Consider the following 21308-nt stretch of genomic DNA (forward strand, 5'->3'; position numbering starts at 1 on the left):
GCCCATTGTTGTTGGTTGTTCTTTTGTTTGTGTGAGAAGGAGAAAGTGTTTTGACTGCTTTGAGTGTTGGTTGTCTGATGGGAGGGGATGTTCAAAGCATTCCCTTCTTTTATAGAATTCCTCATCCCCCCAGCGTCATCGCCTCGCACCTTCCACAACGTTCCACATGATATCTCATCTGATTCATTTCGTCCTTGTACCAGCACAGTGAATCAAATTCTTTGGAAATCAGCAACACAGGAGGCAAATTCGCCAAGAATAAGCAGGCAAAAAAGGAGCCACGAAAACTGCTTCCACACAAATGAGTTCCTTTGAACGTTGCACTTGAAGATCCGGTCACTTGCTCACATGAGTTGAATTTGGGGCTGTGTGCGCAGCTTGTTCGGGAAACACGGAGGTCCACCAATGATGAGTCAAACAAGGTTTAATTATTTGTCATTTTAAGGTTGGTTGTGTCATGTGCTTTTTTTCATTGGTTTCCACACAGCCACTCAGCCAGTCAAATTTTGGCTTTAAAGTAGGTCACATGGGAAGACATGGTTGCCAGTATTGCTAGAGTAATCGTTATTGGGAGGTGAGTAACCTGTGGTTCTTGCCGTACAGTGACAGAACCGCTAGGGTAACCACCAAAATCGCTCAGATGATGGGCCCCGATGCAGTGCTTGTGCTACTGAAAAATAGGGTCGGATCCAATCCCTTCGCTTTTAGGGTAAGGCCCCGAACAAGTGGTCCATCTTACGGCGTTCTGAATCGAATCCAAACTTTTCCATCAACGTGCACGACACATAGTAGCACGTTCTATCCGCACAGAACACAACCCACGTTGCTTTTACATCCGAGTACAACGGCTGACTTCGTTCAATATCTCGTCATGAGTACTGATTAAGCAATCGAAATGGCTGGGCATGCTCCGGTCGCTTAGTCAGTTAGCATGCCAACGCCGAACTTGGAACAGCATCGCATCATGGTTTCAAATTCTAGTTGCAACAGGACATTGTTACATTAAGCACTTGACAAAGATGGGTATAGATCAAGGGTGGATGTCCCACGACAGGGAAACGCAGGCTCCCTCATTCGTTTTACAGGCGATTACCAATATTTCCTGTCATAGATTACTATCAACCAAGACAGCCACTTCAAAGGCATTAGCCAAGAAAAGGAGTGATCACGCGTGCATAGAATATCGAATCCCCAAAAATAGTTTTAAATACGGGCAGGAGACTAGATAAGCTTGACTGTTACAGACTGCATAATCAGCTATAGCTACGGAGCCTCCTTCCAAAATGTGACCAAGGGGGAGAGCACTGAGCTTGATGATGCTTTTGTGCACATCATTAAGTGGACCAAATCAGGGTCATTGCTCTCCGCAGCAGTGAATGGGCCACACCTGACCTAAGACGAAAGCTGCGGGATGCAATTTGTTTATTTATTGCTCTGAAACGGTTCAGTATTGCAAAGACGCCCATATATATTCAATATTGATAGCTGCCAAGGGAAACAAAGCAACCGGGTGGAGGGAAGCTGAGGGTTAAGAGTTTATAAACAATCCCAGTGACTCGGGTGCAGCCTAGGTGCACGCCGCCAACGTACATTAGCATTGTCGGTGCTGCCTACTAACAACTGCTGGGGGAGCTGTAGCAGAGAGGCGATGGGTTGCAAAGGAAACATCTGCAGGTTTGCAAGTTTGTGGGACAATTAGCGAGACTTCGCACTACTGTTTGCATTTTGCCTGCAACTCTCGAATCCACGTGACCAGCATTACAAGTACAAAACCTCGAGCAAGTTCAAAGAAACTTTCAGGATTAAAAATGTGCAAGTTCAAAGAAACATCCAAGTTACCAAGTCATATGCTAGGAAATGATCTTTGTGGGGAGAGCGTGGAACTCTGGCTTCGCTGGTCTGTACATACCAAGGTCAACCATGTTAGTCAAGATGTAAGTCAGCGACATTGATGAGATACACGTTCATGTTACTATTTTGGTGACCCTGGTCTATATCCGTCCACACGCGGGTTGCGTGCATTCATCAATGCATGATGGGCATCAAATGAAACTGATGAACATTTTCAACTCACTCACCTTCTTATCCAATTCGAGGGTGCATGCTTAATACCAACACCATGCGGCCTCGTCCATCTCCCGAAAACGCCTACATTCCTTCACATACTTCCACATCTCCATCGCGAAAGCCCTTCTCACAAAAGAGATTCGCTGATGGGGCACGGAATCCGCAGCCGCCTGATCCGATGGCCTATGGGTATCCAGGATATGCGTACCCACCTCCCCCTATGCCGTACTACGATCCAAGGATGTTTATGCAGCAGAATGCATCGTCGTATGGGATGCATGCACCTCCACCACCGTGGTTTCAGCAATTCCAGCAAGAACACCGACAGAAGCTTTAACACTTGAAACCACTTTGAAGGAAAGGTATATCGGTATTTTTGACGCCAGAAATGATAGCCTCCCTTCTCAGTACAACCATCAACGCCCTCACCACACCCAACATAGCCAACAACCTTACTATCGTCCTCCAATTCTCCAACAGGCGTACCCTCTAGATCCCTCACCTCGTCCTCATGCCCCGATGACAACAAAGGAGCGATACACGACGTATCGTGCGGGACCTGGATCTATCGAGAGAACTGGAGCAGATTATCAGCCATATGGGTTGAAGGAGTGGGCAGAGTTTCGGAAAAGGGATCGTGAGATGAAATTGGCTACGGGTGTAGGACCAAGAAAAGAGGATGAGACGTTTAGAAAAGCTGTAAGGCGCTAATTTGCTTTGAATATGCAAGGATTCCGCAGATCATCTCACATTTTTTTAATACTTTCTCGTTTCAAGCATGAGAAACTGGTGAGGATGAATGAGTACAGCGAACGAGTGAGTTCCCTTTCTTGGTTGAACTCTGGTCATGCCAGTTTTATAACCATTTACCCTTGGCTTCCTGAAGGTCGACCGCCTACGAGAAGACGCCACAACAAAGAGTACAGCTTCCAAGTCATCCGTCTAGGTATAGTAAGTACTTGCTTAGATGGGTAGTTAGGTAGGCAGTATGTAGTGTAGACCGTGGATGATCGTGATGGAATCCCTCAGCTTTTTCTTCCAGTTGTTTAGGCCCTGTAGTTCATATCTAATTGGTAGGATGGGCATACAATTGGAAACAGTTCCCAAATTATCCTCTTTCTCAAATATAGTTCATGTTCTTTCTCAATACAATTCTCAAAAGTTAAAAAGGGTAGCGGGTCTGCAGAGTGATGGATTACTGTCATTTCTTTCATATATTGTCTAAACACGCTCAATCTGTACAACGGGAAAAACCAAGGCAACTCTTCGCCATTGATCCCGTTGTCCCTGTTTCTTGACCTACAATGTACATACATCTCCAGGATCTGTATCCTGTTTCTACAAGTTTGCGAGCGCTCCTGGAGGGCAGGCAGGCAAATGTCCAGAATCCATCCGGTAGACAGTGGCCATCTTGAACGATTCACAAGCAGAACATAAATCCAAATACGATTCCTCAAAGAGGAGAAAGATACAATGCCTATGACGCCCTAGCCATAAAGACAAGATTGGACAGCTGATCGAGAAGATTCACTGGACAATCAGAACGCATTTGCAAAATTCCTGTATTGCCAATAGGGCCTGGACACTCTTTTAGAGTTCTTCGCAAAAACATCGATGCATGACATGTTGCGGCGCCATCAGGAGAAGACCACTTGGGAATGATTCCGGTGCCGACACCAATCATCCGCCATGCAATGAAAACTCGATCGCACAAGATTACTAGTAGCGCCTTGTATGAACTATCATACTATTCAAAAGTTCATGCGGACCCTCATCACTACAAAATATGTTTTCTGCCTAAATCTCGAGTATTCTGGCAGGCAGCGTTTCTCTGCACCACAAGTAAGCAGGATGCAACAAGCCGTTCGAGTGTCAGAACAACCAAAGCAAACTCCTGATGTTGTGGGCTCTTCTCATATTCGTCTGCTGCCTTCAATACAAATATTTCAGAATCAATTTCTCGGGACCAACCTCCGAGATGTGGGCGTAAACAAACTCACATGTTTACCAAGTCACATGCGTGATCGGCATTACATTATACCGCTTGAAACTGGTATGCAAGCATTTCACCATCCCATTTACATCATTTTATCCTCATCTACTGTCGCTACATTACCATTAACTTTGAATAATAATGAGTGCAAAGAAGCAAATTCAGGTTGACGTTAACAAGGCCGTCGGCTTCAAGTACCCTTCCGACAAGGTTTGCATTGTCCTACTTTTTTGAAAACGCGGTAACGCCTAATGACTTTGTCTGGATGGCAGGTCGCTTATAACAGGAGGGACTTGCTTTTGTATGCCGCTGGCTTGAATTTGGAAGAACCAAAGTTCACCTACGAGTTGGGTTAGTTGAATTCTCCATCTTATTCATGTTCATATGCAGTTTCAGTGACCTCGGTTACTTTGTTCAGATAAACAGTTCGCCGCGTTTCCCACCTACCCCCTCGTCCTTCCTCTCAAAGGCCCCACCTCTGATGTAAACTCCTATGCTGAACGCTCCAACACGGGCGGGGAGATCCCCGGTATGCCCAAGATCGACCTGAACCGCCTTGTGCACGGCGAACAATACCTGGAGCTTTTGGAGCCTTTACCCGTTCAAGGCGAGTTTACCTTGGATTCAACATTGGCGGGGGTATACGATGCGGGTAAGGGGATGATTATGGATCGGGAAACCTTCCTGGTGGATGCGAGTGGAAAAAAGTTGGCCAAGATGATTACGAGTGCTTTTGTGATTGGTTATGGAGGATTTGGGGTGAGTTGATGTTGTTGATGTTGGCGTGTGTGTTTCTGGGCAGACGTTGACGTTGAGATATTCTCATAGGGGCCTCGCAAACCCAAGCCTTCCAACGTGGTCGATACACCAAAGCGGGCTCCGGATGCAGTACATGAATCAAAGACGCACACCAACCAAGCCTTGCTGTACCGTTTGTCTGGGTACGTGCATGTCATCGATCTGAGCGGGTCATGGAATGAATAGCAACTTACAGGGATTAATGAATTAGTGACTATAATCCTCTGCACGCTGACCCACGCATTGGCGAGCGTCTTGGCATGAAGGGTGCCATTTTGCATGGATTGTGCACGGTAAGCCCGTCATGAGTGTGTTTTACGACAAGACCGCCGAGGCTGAACGGTGCTATCACTTGGGAGTAGTACGGGTTTGCTGCAGCTGCTGTTTTGCGCCATTTTGCCGACAACAACCCCGTTGCTTTCAAGTCCATTTATGGCCGGTTTGCCTCACCGGTATGTGCTCCGTTGATTTCCTGTATCCTATTATGACCACTCACGATCCATTGTACGGTCAGGTTTACCCAGGTGAAACCCTCCAAACCCTCATGTGGAAAGCGGGCGAACAGAATGGGCAGGTCACTGTCGCATTCGTGACAAAGGTCAAGGAACGAGATGCTGTGGTGATCAGCAATGGAACTGTTGTGCTCGTTCCGGGTGCAAAGAGCAAGTTGTAAAAGTAGCTAGGATATACTGGTACATTGTCGTAGCCTGGTTGAATCAAGTATGCATCATCACACTCAGGGGTACTTTAGAGATTTATTTTTTACGTTCCGGAAGGGGATACACAACCGGTTATATGATGATCTTTCAATAACAAAACACCCTCACGATATACGAAACAAGCATGCTAACAACATCAAAATATCAAAAATTCAAAAATGTACAAACTAGCCCAGATGCGACAATCGTATGAATGAAACCATTCTCTTCGCCTAAATCCAGATAGTTAAGCCCTCATCCCGACCTGCAACATGGTCCGATGGGATTCTTGGAGCTGTTTTTCGAGAGAAGCAATTCTTGCATTCAGCTCCTTTTCACGTTGCTGAAACGTTGAACGTTCATTTTCCAAGACAGCCACGCGCATCAACAGCTTGGACTTGTCGCCTTCGAGGTTCGTGACTTGGTGTTCAAGTGTGTCAAGGCGCTCCATCTTGCGCTGGCGGGAGCGACGAGCGGCTTCCGTGTTCTTCATCCTCTTACGCAAAGTGGGATCAGAGATGTCTTCATCTTCTGCAGCCCGTTTTGCTTCCTTTTTCACGGGCTTCTCATCGATGACGGGGGAATGCGCGTCGGGGAAAGGAGCTCCCTTTGGAGACAAGGACGACGATGACGACACATCAGTAGAATAAAGCTCGGGTGACGTGATGCTATTCGTGGAGCTCGTCAAACTTGCGAGCCAGTCATCCAGCGAGTCCTGGTTGTTTGTGTATAGAGTAAAGTCATTTTGGGCGGGGATATCTTGTTGGAGGATGTCTGCGAAGGGGGAATAGCTTCCAGTGACTGCAATGGGAGAGTTCCAGCTTGTCGCAGGACTGGGGTCTATGAACAGTGATGGGTGTAAGGACTTGGGAATCGACAAGAAACCAGGAGCCGACTGGTCGTGCTTACCTTGGTAAATACCTGTAAAGTCGTACAGGCCCGACGCAACAAAAGGGTCCTCTGCCACAAAGCTAGGATCAAAGTAACCGGGTTTCTGTTGCGGCTGCACTTGCTGCTGCTCCTGCTGCTGCTCCTGCTGCTGCTCCTGCTGCTGCTGTTGTTCTTGTTGGACTTGGAAGGGTTGAGAAATGCCAATGGACGGGGAAATGGTCCCGCGTTCAAGGGCTTTAACTGACTTGAAATAGCACATGGTGCGAGATGCTCACGTAGACGTGACGGTATCAGAAACAGATGCGCGCAAAGAATAAGCTCCGGGGTTTTGACGGAAAGGAGGACGAGTCAACAGAGGCGGAAGGGGAGGAAACCGTCCAGCAGGAAAACCAAAAGTGGGGGCGGCCAAAAGGCATCGGAAGCAAAAACCCTAACCCAAATGGATGGCATCTAGACCTGGCCTCATCTTACCTTTTATGGTTATATTGCCATGCATTGATTGGTCAAACGATGGAAAAGTCCACATAATTGTAGATAATAAATATGTCACACAAGGATGAGCATATATGAGTCATGATGAGCTATCTCTCGTAGTTTTGGGCAAAATGCACGCTTCTAAAGTTGATTTGCTGCGCTGGTTGCTGGGAATCGGGCAAACAAGGGAGGATTTAATGAGGTCCTTTTTATAGCGTATCGAAATGCTACGGTCGCTAGAATGAGAAGATCGACACCACGTCACTTGCACTCATGTTTAGTACACTTTGCTTATATGTGGACAAGGCAAGGGCTATCGGATCGTACTAGTAATTGGTACCTTGGGGCCACTGCATCGTTGATCGAACCTTGGGGAGAAAGGGATCATGATAGGGACATGATGATGTGATCCAATGGTACGAATGGGGGGTGAAAGCCTTTCCAGAAGTTCTCTGGAAGAATGGTGCGTAAATCGTTGGACAAGCCGTTAAAAGCCATAACTGATCATGATGGCAGACCAATGGACCACACGTGAATTCATTTGCTTTTCATGGATTACTGTAATTAAATGGAATTTTTTCAACTAATTTTTATCGACATTATGCGGGCCGCATTTTGGTTTGCCTTTGCCAGCATTTTACTTACGGTTACGTTTGTGGCGATTGATTTGCAACTGTAGCTTTTGGGGTGCATGAACGATTTATCGAGCACTGCTGCTGCACTGAACAAAGCAGTGGCAGTTTCCCGCACTGAACCCAGGAATGAGCCGGTTGGGCCAAAGGCAAGGACATTGGTGGCGTGTGATGCTTGTCATCGGAGAAAGGTGCGATTGACCATTGTGATGCTGCAAGTTGTGTCTGTCCGTCATTGACTCTTCTGGTTTCCAACAGCTCAAGTGCGATGGCCAATCTCCCTGTTCCCGTTGCTTCCGATCCAATGTGCCATGTACATGGGAACCTTCTCGGGTTAAGCAAGTGGCAGATAGATTTGTCATCGGCAAGCATGCGCCGCGTTGTCCGTTGTCTGTATCAACGGCCACTGCTGGATCTGCTACAGAGTTAAAGGGGTCTACTGTGGCCGACTACCATCGACAATTGGAACAGAAAGTTGTAGACCTCGAAGCAGAAATTGCTGTGAGGAACGAACAAGATATCCAGTACAAACCGGTCAAAAGCCAGGGCCCATTGTTGCGCATCGTCGACGAACAACCATTCCAAGTGCCCAATCTTGGTCAGCGTGGGAACGGATGGACATTGTTTGATTCTCTCGTGTCCCGCGAACCGGATCCGCATATGGTACCTCGGCATCACATTTCTCGCCCAGCCGAGATGGTGTACGGAACGATTTTGAACCGTTTGCCTGTATCAGACTCTCAACCAGCCGGGCAGGGCTTGACCGTTCAAGGGGCGTTATCGGCCAGCCCCATTGAGACCTACTCGAATTTCTCGCACACCGACCCCACAACACCATTTGCGAATGAGAATGCTGCAGCGAGACATCAGAGTCAACCGCAGAGAGACCAAAGGCAACAGCAGGTGAGTGTCATGCCCTATGTTTTGCATTAGCCTAGTTTTGATCATTTATCATATTTGTATCTCTGTGCCGCACAGGGAACACCAGTGTCTGCCACCAGTCATGACTCGTCTGAATCAAGCGATGAACAGGCTATCGCCGAACTCCCAGAGCTCTTCTTCAAACATATGCCAGCGATCCTCCCTATAAGCATGTTCCATCTTCATTCAATCCGGAAAAAGATCGCCGAAGGTACACTCCCTAGGCCTCTGTTGCTCGCCATCCAAACCTGTGCGGCCCCATTTTCAAATCATCCATCAATCTTGCGGAACTCTGTGATGCGGTATCTCTCTAGTGAGCCTTTTTATAATGAGGCTAGGCGCGCGGTTTCGAATGCTACTTTGGTCAAAGAGGAGAAGTCTTTGGAGCTTGTACAGGCGTTGTTACTTCTTGGATGGTTTTCCATGGCCTATGGTAAAGGTATGTAGCTCCAAGCTTCTTTGCACCATTTCTCGCACATCTTGCTGACTCAATGCACGTTACTCACAGTTTCCGCAGGCTGGATGCTTTTATCGATGGGCATGATCATGGCATTGACTATGGGTCTGACACAAGATCCAGACCAGGTGCCAGATAGCGAGCGTCTGCCAACGTGGATCGACCGCGAAGTCGCTCGGCGCACTTGGTGGTGCGGGGTTGTGCTCGACCGATTTTGCGCAAGTTGGGCTGACCGACGTCCACTGTACTCTGAAAGAGCTGAAGGATTACGCGGCATTAATCAAGTCGCGTTACCGTGCGACGAACGCTACTGGGTTGAAATCGCCGATAAACTCAATGAAGGTGAACTCCTGGATCCGTCCCTCAGAGGAACATTATTCTTTCGACAAACCCTACCCGATGTACCAGACTGGAAGAGTCCCACTACATTTAAGATCCTCCTTGCAATTGAATTCGAGCATGTCATGGATACCTTCCAGGTCCTACACTCACCAACCACCAGCGGATATACACCAGACGGTCTGCCATTCGAATACCTACAACATCTTGACAGAACATACGCGACCATTGACAAGCTCTACCGCTCACTTCCTTCCTGGGTCCGAATAGAACCTCAGATAGACGACAACACACCAGCTGACTGGACAGATCCAACCGAGCTAGAATGGCTCAACATTTATTTTCGAGCAGCTGTAATTGTCATCCATCGCCCACAAATGATCGCAGCACTTCAATCGTCCCCCAAAACCGCCATGCATCAGCCTTCTTACCAAATCTGCGTCAAAGCTGCTGACGACGTCACGGTTCTCGTCCGCCGTGTTATTTGTCGCCTCCCCGGTGGCAAAGAATACCTCGAGTCCCGTCCCTGCGATCGCATTCTCCTCTTGGACCATTTTCACCCTTTTGCAATGTGCTGCAATTTTCAGGCGGCGTTGGTCCACGCTCTCACAGCTCACCCCGTCAACGGCAAAGAGCGAAGCGAAAAGAGCATCGAAGCTCTTCGTGTCCACGTCCGCGCGTACGCTGCTGTGGAACCTTTTTGTGCACCGACTACGTGGATGAGGGCTGCACTGAAGGGCCTGGTACGCAAAACCGGGTACGGAGTCAATGTGATGGATAGCGCCCTCGTGGAGGACTTTTACGACGACATACAAACTGAGTGTGCTGAGACACACATTGTGGGCGAGCCACCGGCCACCATTATTAAACCTTTATCGGCGCATTTACGTATGAATGTGCAAGAGGTGGCTGCCGAAAGTGGATGCTGCCTTTCCAGGGAGACGGTGAAGGAGATTGACCAATTTTTTGGCACCTAGCTTGCGTGCAGTGTCTGTAACTGCTTACTTCTAGGGAACTTTGTACATTGCTTTGCTGATCTGTTCATTGACCTGGTTATATATGTTGGCTGGGTGCAGGAGGATGGGGACAGAAGGGACTGTTGTGTCTAGACATTTATTATTTTTTCGGTCTCTTTCATTATGGAATATACTGTATATCGCCTTTGATGTGCATACAGCTCTGTAGTTGGCCAATAGTCAGTAATCTAGCATTTGTTTATTTAACCAGGCTTTGAAGCAACCGCCTTTTTTCACCAACAATGTACATAGAATGGTATGGCTACCCATAGATGCCAACCGCGCTTATCCCCCAGAAGCCTGCATAACGACCGGATTTAAGGAATTCTCACGAATGAAATTTCGCCTTGGTGCAAATGGCGGATTTCTCTTTCGCGGATGTGTGGACGTTGTTCGCGAAGAGCTGGCGCGGGAGGTCGTGTGGGTGGGCGGAGTACCCGGGGTTATTCCACGGATTTCAAACGTCCAGGATACGTCCTCGCACTTTCATAGATAAAACAGTGAAATTAGCATTCTCTCATGTTACGGAGAAACGCGCAGACATCAGCAGCAGTAAAATACCTCAACAACCAAAACTCCGACGACCGTCTTGCCGTACTCTCTAGCTCTGTATCCTACCACCAACGAATTATCCTTTTCTCCCATCCGTTCCTCGGGTACCAACACGCCCGCTTGCGGTAACACAACGAATCCCTTATCTTGTTCCACAAAGTAAGCTTTGAAATGTCTGTCTCGATTCGCCTTACTCGTAATTCGGAAAGAAACGCAGGACAGCTTGTTGAGTGTCCCTTCAATTGTAATAGTATCGTCTAGAGACGGTGGATGGGATATCAGTCGTAGAGGTAATCTCCAGAATGAAGACGACGGTGTATGCTTCAAGCACAGGTGTAAAGAGTGCGTGAAAGGTCGAGAAGGTGTGTAAATCGCCTTGAATTTTACGATGGTCTCTCCTTCGCCCATCTTAACATCCTCCAATCTCATGTTCAATGACTCCCTTGCATCAGATTCGAGAGATTTATCGGTTGGTGCTAAAAGTGGGTTTGGTGTTTCTTCGAAGGCGTAAGTAAAGTCCATTGGGGAGGGCGCATGAATGGGTATAAAGTCTTTGAGAGTTAGGTCAATGTCCTTGGTGATGGCTTCTCGGGTGCGGGTTTCGAATGTGTAAGGTGTGAGGGAAATTGTGCGCTCCGGAATTCCCTGCAGGTCAAATTCGTTAATTAGTAGAGTATCGATCCAAAAAAACATACGATCTAAATCATACCTTTACAGGGAAAACCCACTTTAACCCTCCTGTTCCTTCCATCGCAACTATAATTTTCATCTCCTTACCCAACATCTTCTCCGGCTTGTACACAAAAGGAATATCTAAATCCTCCATTCCGCCCACGTGAACTCGCTTTTGCCGATGTATGAGAGAGAAATCTGGCGTTTCAGCGTCTTGGTCTAGGGTTATTGAGACAGGTATTGGATCTACTAGGGGATTTGTGAACGTGATGGACGAGGTTGTGGGTTCATGCAGGAAGGAGGTGATAAATGTTGGATCGTACGAGGTAGGGAGGTGACCTCGTCCCTGTAGCGTGAGCAAATCAAAATAAGTAATGTACCCAAGGTAGCAAAACGTGACAACGGACACAAACCTCAACCCAAAACACAAAATTCCCAACGTCAAGACTGACAATTTCCACACTACCCTTTCTCTTCTCTGTCAGCGAACTAGGCCAAAATACCAACTGAATTTCCGTCGCTTCCAGAGGCCCCAAAGAAACATTCAGGGACGAGCGACCTTGGGACATCCGAGATGCCGCCTCGCCACGGGTTATACCACCAAGATCGATCGGCGGGTGGTGGAGCGCAAAATCGCGAGTGTTGGAAAGGGAGATGGCGAGAATAATGGGTCGGTTAAGGGGGTTGACAAGAGGGAGTAGTTGGAACTGCCATATGAGGTGATTGAACAATAAGTGGAATCGAAATGGTATAATGAACGAACATGGAAGAACGGATGCACTCACACAGCATTTTCCCAACGCACATGACATCTCCGGCAACTCAACTGGGGGAGCTTCCTCTGCCTCCAACTTGAGCTGATACCAAAATTCCCCAATCTCCTCATTAAAGAACTTTATGGTACCCGGTGCTTTCATGCGAAGCACTACATCACCAGATCACGTACATTAGCTTTCATGTTAATTTCCGCATACTCGGCGTTACGTACTTGGCTCAAAGGAAAGGCTGTACGATAATTCTTCGTTGGACCCAATAGTGACATTCTCATCTCCGACGAGTCCGGTGCCCGTTATCTCGGCGGTATAGGTAATCGGATGATCCAAGGGATTTATTAGCGGAATCTCTACTTGAACTGGCTGGCGCACCGTAGTGGAGACTCGCAGCGTGCCTTCCGGCGGTGGCGCCTGAATTTGAAGCTATCGGCAAGAAAGTAATAGCCGGTTCAAGTTTGTTTTCCAATACGGTCAGAAAAGCACTAAGGTGGCGACCTACCGAAACTATATACCAAACAAAACTCTTATCAACCCTATTTGTAAACGTAATGTTTGACACAAATTTCCCAGAACATCTTGCTGCAATTGTGAGCTCGTATTCAACAGCTTGCCCTGCTCCAATTCGAAGACTTTTAGGACCGCTGGCGTATGGTATGTCAGTCGTAACATCGTACTCGGCGTCTTGGTCATGAGGGTTGTGAACTTTGAAACGTTGAGTTACCTAATTCCAGCCAGTGTGACGAACTTCAGGGATGAACTGGTCGGCACAAGCGAACTACGCATCGCCCATACCAGATCCCGTGCCTGACACTCTACTTCCCTCCGCTCTTCAGGTAGCGGGTCCATGCCGACGCCCCTCAATTGATATAGATGTTTCTGAGCAGTCTGAAGATTTGACAGGGTCAATAGCGCATGCGACTCCCCTGCCTTGGAAGGTGCAAACGTTATGCTGTACGGGGTTGTGCTATGTGCGCGAGCGGTTACGGTGTACGGGCCAGTAAACGTCTTTGGTCCTTGGATATGAGCCTATATCATCACTTGTGAGTTATATTGATAGTTTTTTGCGTGAGTTGGTTGTTGGAGGAAAGACGGTTACCTTGATGGTCCAATCTTCGTCCGTTCTGTTTACAATGGGAATCTCCTGTGACACAGTTTGTCGGGCTGGAATGGAAAACTCTAGGGCAGCTCGAGACCCTTCGGAAATTGCCAGTCCATTGACAGTAAAGATGCGGACATCAGAGCTGTCGAGAGAAGTGAGTGTTACTCGGCATGAGTATTTTCCAGGACCCTGGCGTAAAGAATTTGGACCGTCAAGCGATGATATCAAAAGATGGAAATACAAATACTTACACGCGGGTTGAAGGTTATAGGTAGCTCAGTATAACTTTGTTCAAGGGCGGCAATATGTTTCTTCTCTTTTGACGGATCAATGGCCGGTTTCACAACTATCTCATTCGGTCCGCGGAAGAAAGGAGAAGAGCATTCCACCTTTCGAGGAAAATTCAGACCACAAGATAAACGTCGAACGCAATAACCAGCTCTACCGGCTCTCATTTAACTCACCTTAAATCTTATAGGCCGCCTTGCCACACCAGCTGTTTCCTCTTTGCCTTCTTCTCCCCTCTCCTTTATGCTGCCTTTCGCCTTTGGCGCTCTCGTCTTGGGACTCCCCAAAAGAAACTGAACAGCTTTTTCTTTTGCCTGATTCACAGGTGCAATTCGAATACCCTTTTCTAATGTATCACCAGCTTTACTTGTCCACAGGAAGGTTTCCATAGGAGGTGGTGGCAGGCCCCGGCCAATGACTTGGTAGGAAAATTCTCCGGCATTGGGATCGAAAAAATGGAGGATACAGTCATGGGTGCCTAGCTGTGGTAGAGTCAGAAATCACAATCAACGTCCTTTTGGCAGATAGATAATTGGCTTACTTCGAATGGAAGAAACGTTATTTGAATAGTGGCCAGTTGGTGGGCTTCCAAAGCAAGTTCGTCGGTACTGGTCCGGAAGGAAGATGGAATTGCCTGTTGTGATGCACCCTGCTCTCCCCAAAAAAACCCCACCATCAAAACAAAATCAGGATAAAGAAAAGAAAAAGACGAAAGCACACGCCATACCTTGGTCTGTTTCACCGTAATGGCAAATCTCCCCTTTACATTCAGCGGATTCACAACCTCTACATTCACAACTGTGGGAGGAACACCATACATGACCCCATCGATCTTTATAACCCGTTTCGGCGCCGCCTCTTTCACGGCACTCTTCAATTCAAACACCAGAACACTGCCACTATTCAATCCCATCCTCCTACTCCTTAGCACCAAACTTCCCTGCACGGATCGAAAGAACTTTGAAACAAATTCAATTGAAAGTGTAGCGGTACCCTTTGGTCCAATGGATATTGCCCCGTTGGTGAGATCGCGTAATAAAAACTCGTCTGACCCTTGCAAGTCGGGGACATAGGTTAGGGAGCGGAAGGTCGGGTTGACGAGCTCAATGTCCCTTGTGATATGCTCATGGAGAGCTCCGTGGAACTCAACAAGCGATTTTGGTATAAAGTTTGGTAGAATCTGGTATAAGAACAAAGTGAGGAGGAAGGCGTCCACTCCGTTGCTTTGTCCCTTGGAGATACGCTCAACTGACATACAGCTAGCCGTGCACCCGGGAAGGAGGTCAAGGAGGGCGTTAGCTACCAGGGAGGCGTTATGGAGAAGTTGTTCGGTTGTTGTTGGATCTGGGTGCAAGGTCGAGAAATGGGTTACAGACATGTTGGGTAGATGGCTTTGGATGATATATGCGAAGGGCAGGATGCTTTGGAAGTCGGTCGTAAAGTTTTTGAAAGCCTTGGGAGTACCGGTCGACTTTCCAGCATGAACCAAGCCAAACATTAATTTTCCTCTCATGTATGCAAGCAACGAAACCCACTACCTTCCAAAAGTGATAAGCAGCCCATCTCAACAACACCCCTTCACAATCGGTTCCCTTTGGTGTCCCTTGCCACACCATCTCAGCTTCATCCTTTCCCACCCCGGGCAAGCTTCGAAAGTGCCGCGGCGTAACCAGAAGCGTAACATATACCCGAACCACCTGGGCTATTAAGGTGCACCAAGCTTCCTTAGAAATAAGGGGAAAGTGGTGCTCGAGTTTGCGGTTATATTCATGATACTCGTCGTGGAGGGAGGAGCCCACATCGGTTTTCTAAAGTTTAGAAGTAGGAGAGTCTCAATATAAAGCTTGACATGATTAAAACTGAAGAGCTCACCATCTGCTCAATCCTCCATTGTATGATCATTTTGTAGTCTTCAAATGTCATTAGAAACTCTGGCTTGACGGCACTCAAAAGGGCCCCCAAACTTGTCAAGTGGGTTAAGATATCGCAATACTGTTTATAGAGTGCTTTGGTCCTTTCTTCCGGTGAGCTTCCTAAACAAATTGTTAAATAAAACTAAAGTTACCCGTTGATTGTCTCGTGCATTTACCTCCCGGAGTCGCAGAGGAAGGAGACGTTGGCGGTTTCTTGCCCGAAAGCGACTGAACCAAATCGGACAATATTTTTCCGTTGGAGGCTGTCAGCTGCTCCGGAAAAGATCGCCATGGCTAATACACAAATGCCAGTTATTAGCTGGTACAATTTCGCGGTGTTGGATTTCACGACGCTTATTTACCTCCATTGCACCCAAATGGTCTTCGAGCCATCTCAAAAGAGTCTCACCAAAATCTGAATAGAACTTATCAACAGATTGCAAGTTTAGTCCGCTTTCCAAGGGAATCCCGCAGGGTGTTTTGAAAGGACGGGGACCGGTCAATATTCGATTTCTGGAGTTTTGTTGTAAAGCAGTTAGAAGATTAGGACAAATTTCCCTTAACATAGCAATGCATTACCTCTTTTGATTTTCCGTCAAGTTCTCAACAGGTTTCTTTTCCTCCTTGTTCAACCAGAAAAACGGTTGCAAACTCAACAATGACCCATCACTCGTTCCATGAACTGGCAAATAAAATGCACGACGCCCATCATTCGAAAACTCGAATTTCGCCATAAAAGTTGCCGGTTGACCTTCTTGACAAATGAATTTCGCTACGATTGTCAACTTTTCTCCATCACTTTTTAGCAATTTTCCTTCAGGGAAGACGAGTTCCACCATTCCGCGTAGTTCTTCAGGAATTGTCTCGCGAACTTCTGTTCGCTCGCAGCCGTAGTTGATAATAGAGAAAACTGCCATCGCTTCAGTTGCGCGCGGAACAATCGGGAGGAAGAGCTCCGGAGGATCGAACGCCAAGGAAGGTTCCACTCCAGTACCTTGAAGAGGAAGTGATAGTAAAGGTTTGGGCCCCAAATAATCCAAATGAAGAGGAACCGCGGCTTCAAACAGTCCCGTCGTCTCCGGGTAGAATGAAATTGTGACCGGATGCGCTTCACCAGGTCCCAAAATTCCTCTCCATGGCTCAATTTTGAATACCTTTTCGCTATCGTCCAGTGAATCGAGATCAAACCACCATTCCATGGACCGTTTACTAGTATTGGTTAAGGTGATAGTTTCTTTGGCGGCTATGCGCAGGTGCGACACGGAATTGGGACCTTGGTCCCGGTGGACTACGCGGTTTTTGAAATTGATGGAGGACTTGGAAACAGCTAGAGGGGAAGCTATGCCTTCCGCATCGACGTGAGTCGTTGGCGTTTGTGCAGAGCCAATGATATATATTGGGAGATCAAAGCTGTGCTTCTTCACGATCGTGGGTCGGAATGAAATGTCAACCGAAATCGTTTCCGTCGGAGGCACCTCCACCAAATAGATCCGCCCCTTCCCTTGAGACTCATCTAATCGTCCATGCATATCCTCACGAGCTCCCAGAGTAGCGTACAAAGGATGCGAAGGTCCCAATGCTCTGATCAAATGCCCTTGCTTGGTAGGGCTTTCCGTCTCCCTTACTCGACGATGCCGCCCAGAAGTAGTCCTAGCTCTTGGGGCAGACGCCTTCCTAGAAGCAGCAAGGTTATCACGAATTCGTAGTTCGAAATCTGGATGATTTGTCAAGTCAACGACTACACCCGCAGGAACTGAAGCTTTGTTGGTCAGCGCCATACGCTTGAACCCTGTTGAACCAATGATCGTTCCTTTTCCCATGTCACCGCCTTGGAACTCAACATCCACGTCAGGAATCCTGGCATCGTACTTGAACGGTAGGCGAATAATGCGCCCGCTTCCTATGACGGTAATGAGGATCACGTCTTCGACTGTCCCAGGGTGGGTAGGGAGAGCTTGGAGGGTGAATTCCAGTGTTCCAGATGGAGCAATACTTCCGGATGCTGGTACAATGCTGACTTCCGATGCAATCTGCTCCTTACGAGCCGAGAAGATAGCAGGATGACCTGAAGTGTTTTTGATGCGGATAGAGGCTTTTCCCCAAGGAGTGTCTGGTGTGCTCCCGCTTTGTTGTGATAGGCTAAAAATCGTTGGATACACTGCGTTCCAACGTTGCAAACCTCCTTCGGCATTATCTGCGTACCCCACAGGCAGTATTCCCAAGTTCAAAGGTCCTTGCTTTATGGACGTTAGCAGAGAACATGTAGCTGGTGGAATGCTTCCTTTGCAACGAAGACTAAGAGTTTGAGTGATTGTCTTCTCCCCCTCAAACTCATGGAATACTTGCAGTTGGAGTGTATCTTCGCGGGTGGGCCTCACGCCAGGAAGGTAGGTAATACGGACCTTCATGTTACTTTCTGGACCAACGAAACCTGAGGCCGGCTCTACTGCAAAGCACCCTTCCATTCGAGTCGCATCAAATTCCGCTGACTGATCACTATCTGGGATAATCCATTGGAAACCAGCTCCGTAGTTTCCTTTATTGATCACTTTAACCTCAGCTGAGGCACTAGGTATTGCCGTCGTTTCACGCATCTCCACGTTAATATCGACTGTGTCCGTGGACAATTCCAGCGCAACTGGAGTGACCTCTACTTTCACGGGTATAGAATACTTGTACCGCCCGTTGATCAAGTACGTAATTTTCTTTTCAATGATTCCCGGTTCGTGCGAGCAAACTCGTACTTCAAATCCTCCTACACTCATTGGGGGAATCACCAAATGCTGCGGCATAACTACCACACCATTCGACTCGTCATTGCTGAGTTGGTCGTCAAGGTCTAGAATGGAGATGTGAATAGGATGCCTGCCCGGTGTAGCATTCAAGAAATTGAGTGGGGTAATATTGATAGAGTGGGTTGTTATATTGCCAAAATCAATAAGGGAATGTGCCGTGAAGATGTTGGCGAGATCAGCGCCACTGAGTGGGATGTCAAAGGTTGATGCTGCTGCTGTACTCGGCGGAAGCATCGGACTGACAGATTTGGCTTTGGTTGAGGTTGGTGTTAAAAGTTTTTGAAACAGTGCCCGGAGTTTGCGAGGATCATTGTTTGTGTGTTGAGAGTCGTCGGATCGCAGGTGTGAGCTTCTCTTGTTGTTCGACTTGCGGAGTTCACCTTCGTCACTCTCGGTGTCCGGGCAATCAATCGGTTCAGGGGCAACAAGTCCATTTTCCCGATCGAAACTCCCGTAGTTTTCAGTACTATTCAGCTTATTCGGATCAATTGCTACTCCATCATCTCCTAGTCGGCATATCCTCATCCGTCTCACTCTCTCTGCTCGACACTGACGTAAATGGTCGGTGTAATGCTTTCGGTGTGCAACTTTTTGCTCCCACTCTGGATTGGTCTTTAGTGGTGAGGGCTGCTCAGAGAGGCAATCCAAACTTGAGAACTTGCTCATTGTACCACGGCCTGTGACAGTCCCCCAATCTGCAAACTCCGTGTCGTGATCAGGCAAGCCATCGACATCATCCTTACTGCCGCTATTTGTTTTTGAATGAAATTGGTTTTCTGGTTGTGCTCGAAACCGGGCGAGGTAAGAGTCGACAGAAACTTTCGATGCACAGACGCCATGAAGTGTAATTGCGAGCTTTTCCACAAGTTTGTCCCCTTCAAGCCTCACCAATCCCACTGATCCCACTTCCGTAGAATCACGAGCATGAGGGCCGATAGATTCGATCAGGCAGGGCATGCTACAATGAAAATCACCCAGCTGATTTGGCTTGAATGAGACACGCACTAAGACCTCTTCGCCAGGTCGCAAAGTGCCCACGGTTGGCACCGCGTGAAAGTGCGCAACGGACAAAAACCTGAAGTGAAAACTCATATTCTCTCCGTTGTTCCTCAGTACCGCTTCGGTGACATTCTGCTGGCCCTGCGGTGTGGCCGCAAACTCGATTGTACGTGGCTGGAGTACCGCCCGAATAGGACAAGCCCGTCCTGTCAAGGTAATCGGGACACTCTCCTCCCCTTCACGAACGTAAGGATGTGCAGAAGAATTCACAATCTTGAGTTCCATCGGAACCTTGTATGCTCTAGGTAATGGCGACTGGAGTGACGATTTGAACCCTCGGGAAGGGGTAGGAAGTCGAGGAGAGAAAGCGAACTCTATTGGAACAGATTGGTAGGGTTCTAAGGTGCCTTCTGATGGGTAGACTGACATTGAAGCGCGCAAGTCGGCATCCTCGGACGCATTATCCGCTGCTGTATCGTCCGTGCTGGTGTTGGCAGTTTCGAGAAGGATTTGACTGAATACCATAGGTTTGCTCTCCCCTGTGTGGGTGATGACCCTATGGAGTGCAAAAGTATTCAATACGTCTCAAAATTCGACCTTACCAACACAACGACAACCAATACGCCAAGGAAGGAATTGCGTATCTTACCACCGTACAGGGGTTGGCCCGCGATTCTCCAATCTGACGGGAATACCCGCACTCTGTGCGTAATAAATCGTCCCGAAATCGATATTCCCAGGATCCAAGGTGATAGTGTTTCCCGCATTTCTGAAGCGCAATTTATGGTCAATTACTGTCGCCTTCAATCTCACTGCAATCTCGGTATCTGCTTTAAGCTCCGAATTGGGTTTGGGAACGTCGCTGTCAAGCTTGATCTTGACTGTATCAAGCAATTTGCCCACGATGTGTGGATAAAAGTCGATACGGAGGGAGCAGGATGACAGGAGGGGACGTGTGGCAGTCGTTACTCGAGATGCTGGCTGAGGTTGAGCCAAAGCTTCCTGTGGTGCTGCCAGTGTAATGGAGGAAGGTGTTACCCGAATTGGTATCTTTGAATCCCAAGTACACGAAATTTGGGCCCTCCTTTTGCCAGTGTTCCTGACTTCCACATATCTCGTAATCCACCCATCCTCCAACCCCATCTCCTTTTTTGCAATGAGTGTTCCAAAATCTACCTCTTCGTCTGCTTCCAAGTGCGGTCCAGCAGGGTACGCCTCCAATTTCACATCAATATCCTGACCTTCTTCCACAACAACGCGTAGTCGATCCACAAAGGCGTCGACACCATCCCCCGCTCCACTACTCTTCTTTGAAGCCCATTCAGCAGAAAACTCGACGACAACGCTTACATCCAACCCAGGGGCAACCAGAATCCATCCAGTCTCCAATTCTTTCACCCGAAATGCGCCAGTAGTCGGCGGCTGGATCGCGATGCGTTGGACCCGCCGCGTGAGGTTGGTAAGCTTGATGGTACGAGATTGACAAACGTTCGGCTCGTAGTCTTTGATTAGAACATGGCGGGGTGTAACACGGATTGAATGGAAGGATTCTTGCAAATGTTTGTCTCGTCTGATCGCTGACAGGGTGGACTTGGTGCTGACGGCGATGAGAGATGTGAACTGGGTTGGGCGGGTGCGGTTATTTGGCGCCCCTTTCGGGGACGGCTTTACCGCCATCATCCTGGTCGGTGATCTAGGACTCGGACTGAACAGATCAATATATATGTCTCCCGAGTTGTATGCCGGTTCCAGGAGTGCTTGATGAAAAAGTCCGATCCAAGATCTTAATGTAAGGTGATCGGAGTTTGGATTGGGTAAGGTTTTGGAACTTTCGAAAATTTAAGGGCTGATCCTCGTACCAAAAGGAAGTCTCGTGGCTAACTTTCGGGCTCTGTGGTTGCAACTTGCAAAGATATAGGTGCTAAAAGATA

The 21308-nt window shown here is 47.9% G+C and overlaps 4 protein-coding genes across 4 annotated transcripts; 2 read left to right on the plus strand and 2 right to left on the minus strand.

Annotated features, from left to right (window-relative positions):
- The first annotated feature begins 4144 nt into the window (after positions 1-4144).
- Positions 4145-5699, plus strand: SPPG_07683 (uncharacterized protein). Its single transcript, XM_016755839.1, has 7 exons — positions 4145-4270; positions 4333-4411; positions 4479-4819; positions 4889-5001; positions 5070-5151; positions 5221-5310; positions 5373-5699. The coding sequence occupies exons 1-7, from the start codon at positions 4202-4204 to the stop codon at positions 5529-5531; spliced, it is 933 nt and encodes a 310-aa protein (XP_016604891.1). The 5' UTR covers positions 4145-4201; the 3' UTR covers positions 5532-5699.
- On the minus strand, positions 5551-7100 carry SPPG_07684 (uncharacterized protein). The gene is made up of 2 exons (XM_016755840.1): positions 6466-7100; positions 5551-6396 (listed from the first exon to the last, which is right to left on the minus strand). Exons 1-2 carry the CDS (start codon positions 6704-6706, stop codon positions 5804-5806), a joined length of 834 nt encoding a protein of 277 aa, XP_016604892.1. The 5' UTR covers positions 6707-7100; the 3' UTR covers positions 5551-5803.
- A 20-nt stretch (positions 7101-7120) lies between these two features.
- SPPG_07685 (uncharacterized protein) lies at positions 7121-10578 on the plus strand. The gene is made up of 5 exons (XM_016755841.1): positions 7121-7384; positions 7438-7744; positions 7812-8456; positions 8532-8913; positions 8983-10578. The coding sequence occupies exons 2-5, from the start codon at positions 7613-7615 to the stop codon at positions 10245-10247; spliced, it is 2424 nt and encodes an 807-aa protein (XP_016604893.1). The 5' UTR covers positions 7121-7384; positions 7438-7612; the 3' UTR covers positions 10248-10578.
- On the minus strand, positions 10467-21144 carry SPPG_07686 (uncharacterized protein). The gene is made up of 19 exons (XM_016755842.1): positions 20027-21144; positions 16163-19933; positions 15946-16096; positions 15760-15877; positions 15543-15703; positions 15209-15478; positions 14398-15141; positions 14212-14319; positions 13847-14152; positions 13634-13771; positions 13380-13571; positions 13076-13309; positions 12783-13004; positions 12499-12706; positions 12296-12435; positions 11924-12217; positions 11548-11856; positions 10848-11483; positions 10467-10769 (listed from the first exon to the last, which is right to left on the minus strand). Exons 1-19 carry the CDS (start codon positions 21055-21057, stop codon positions 10572-10574), a joined length of 9231 nt encoding a protein of 3076 aa, XP_016604894.1. The 5' UTR covers positions 21058-21144; the 3' UTR covers positions 10467-10571.
- Between the last annotated feature and the right edge of the window lie 164 nt (positions 21145-21308).

This window comes from Spizellomyces punctatus, assembly GCF_000182565.1.
Source record: "Spizellomyces punctatus DAOM BR117 chromosome Unknown supercont1.17, whole genome shotgun sequence".
In the NCBI taxonomy this organism is placed as follows: Eukaryota; Fungi; Chytridiomycota; class Chytridiomycetes; order Spizellomycetales; family Spizellomycetaceae; genus Spizellomyces; species Spizellomyces punctatus.

Bases quoted from the DNA above. Each gene is read 5' to 3' on its own strand.
- SPPG_07685 (XM_016755841.1), top strand. From the start codon at position 7,613: ATGAACGATTTATCGAGCACTGCTGCTGCACTGAACAAAGCAGTGGCA. The intron at 7,745-7,811 runs GTGCGATTGACC...GGTTTCCAACAG, and splicing joins ATGCTTGTCATCGGAGAAAG to CTCAAGTGCGATGGCCAATC. The intron at 8,914-8,982 runs GTATGTAGCTCC...CGTTACTCACAG, and splicing joins TTCCATGGCCTATGGTAAAG to TTTCCGCAGGCTGGATGCTT.
- SPPG_07684 (XM_016755840.1), bottom strand. From the start codon at position 6,706: ATGTGCTATTTCAAGTCAGTTAAAGCCCTTGAACGCGGGACCATTTCC. The intron at 6,397-6,465 runs GTAAGCACGACC...CACTGTTCATAG, and splicing joins CTTTACAGGTATTTACCAAG to ACCCCAGTCCTGCGACAAGC.
- SPPG_07686 (XM_016755842.1), bottom strand. From the start codon at position 21,057: ATGATGGCGGTAAAGCCGTCCCCGAAAGGGGCGCCAAATAACCGCACC. The intron at 19,934-20,026 runs GTAAGATACGCA...TGCACTCCATAG, and splicing joins GGGCCAACCCCTGTACGGTG to GGTCATCACCCACACAGGGG. The intron at 14,153-14,211 runs GTAAGCCAATTA...ACTCTACCACAG, and splicing joins TAACGTTTCTTCCATTCGAA to CTAGGCACCCATGACTGTAT.
- SPPG_07683 (XM_016755839.1), top strand. From the start codon at position 4,202: ATGAGTGCAAAGAAGCAAATTCAGGTTGACGTTAACAAGGCCGTCGGC. The intron at 5,002-5,069 runs GTACGTGCATGT...TTAATGAATTAG, and splicing joins TTGCTGTACCGTTTGTCTGG to TGACTATAATCCTCTGCACG. The intron at 5,311-5,372 runs GTATGTGCTCCG...TTGTACGGTCAG, and splicing joins ATGGCCGGTTTGCCTCACCG to GTTTACCCAGGTGAAACCCT.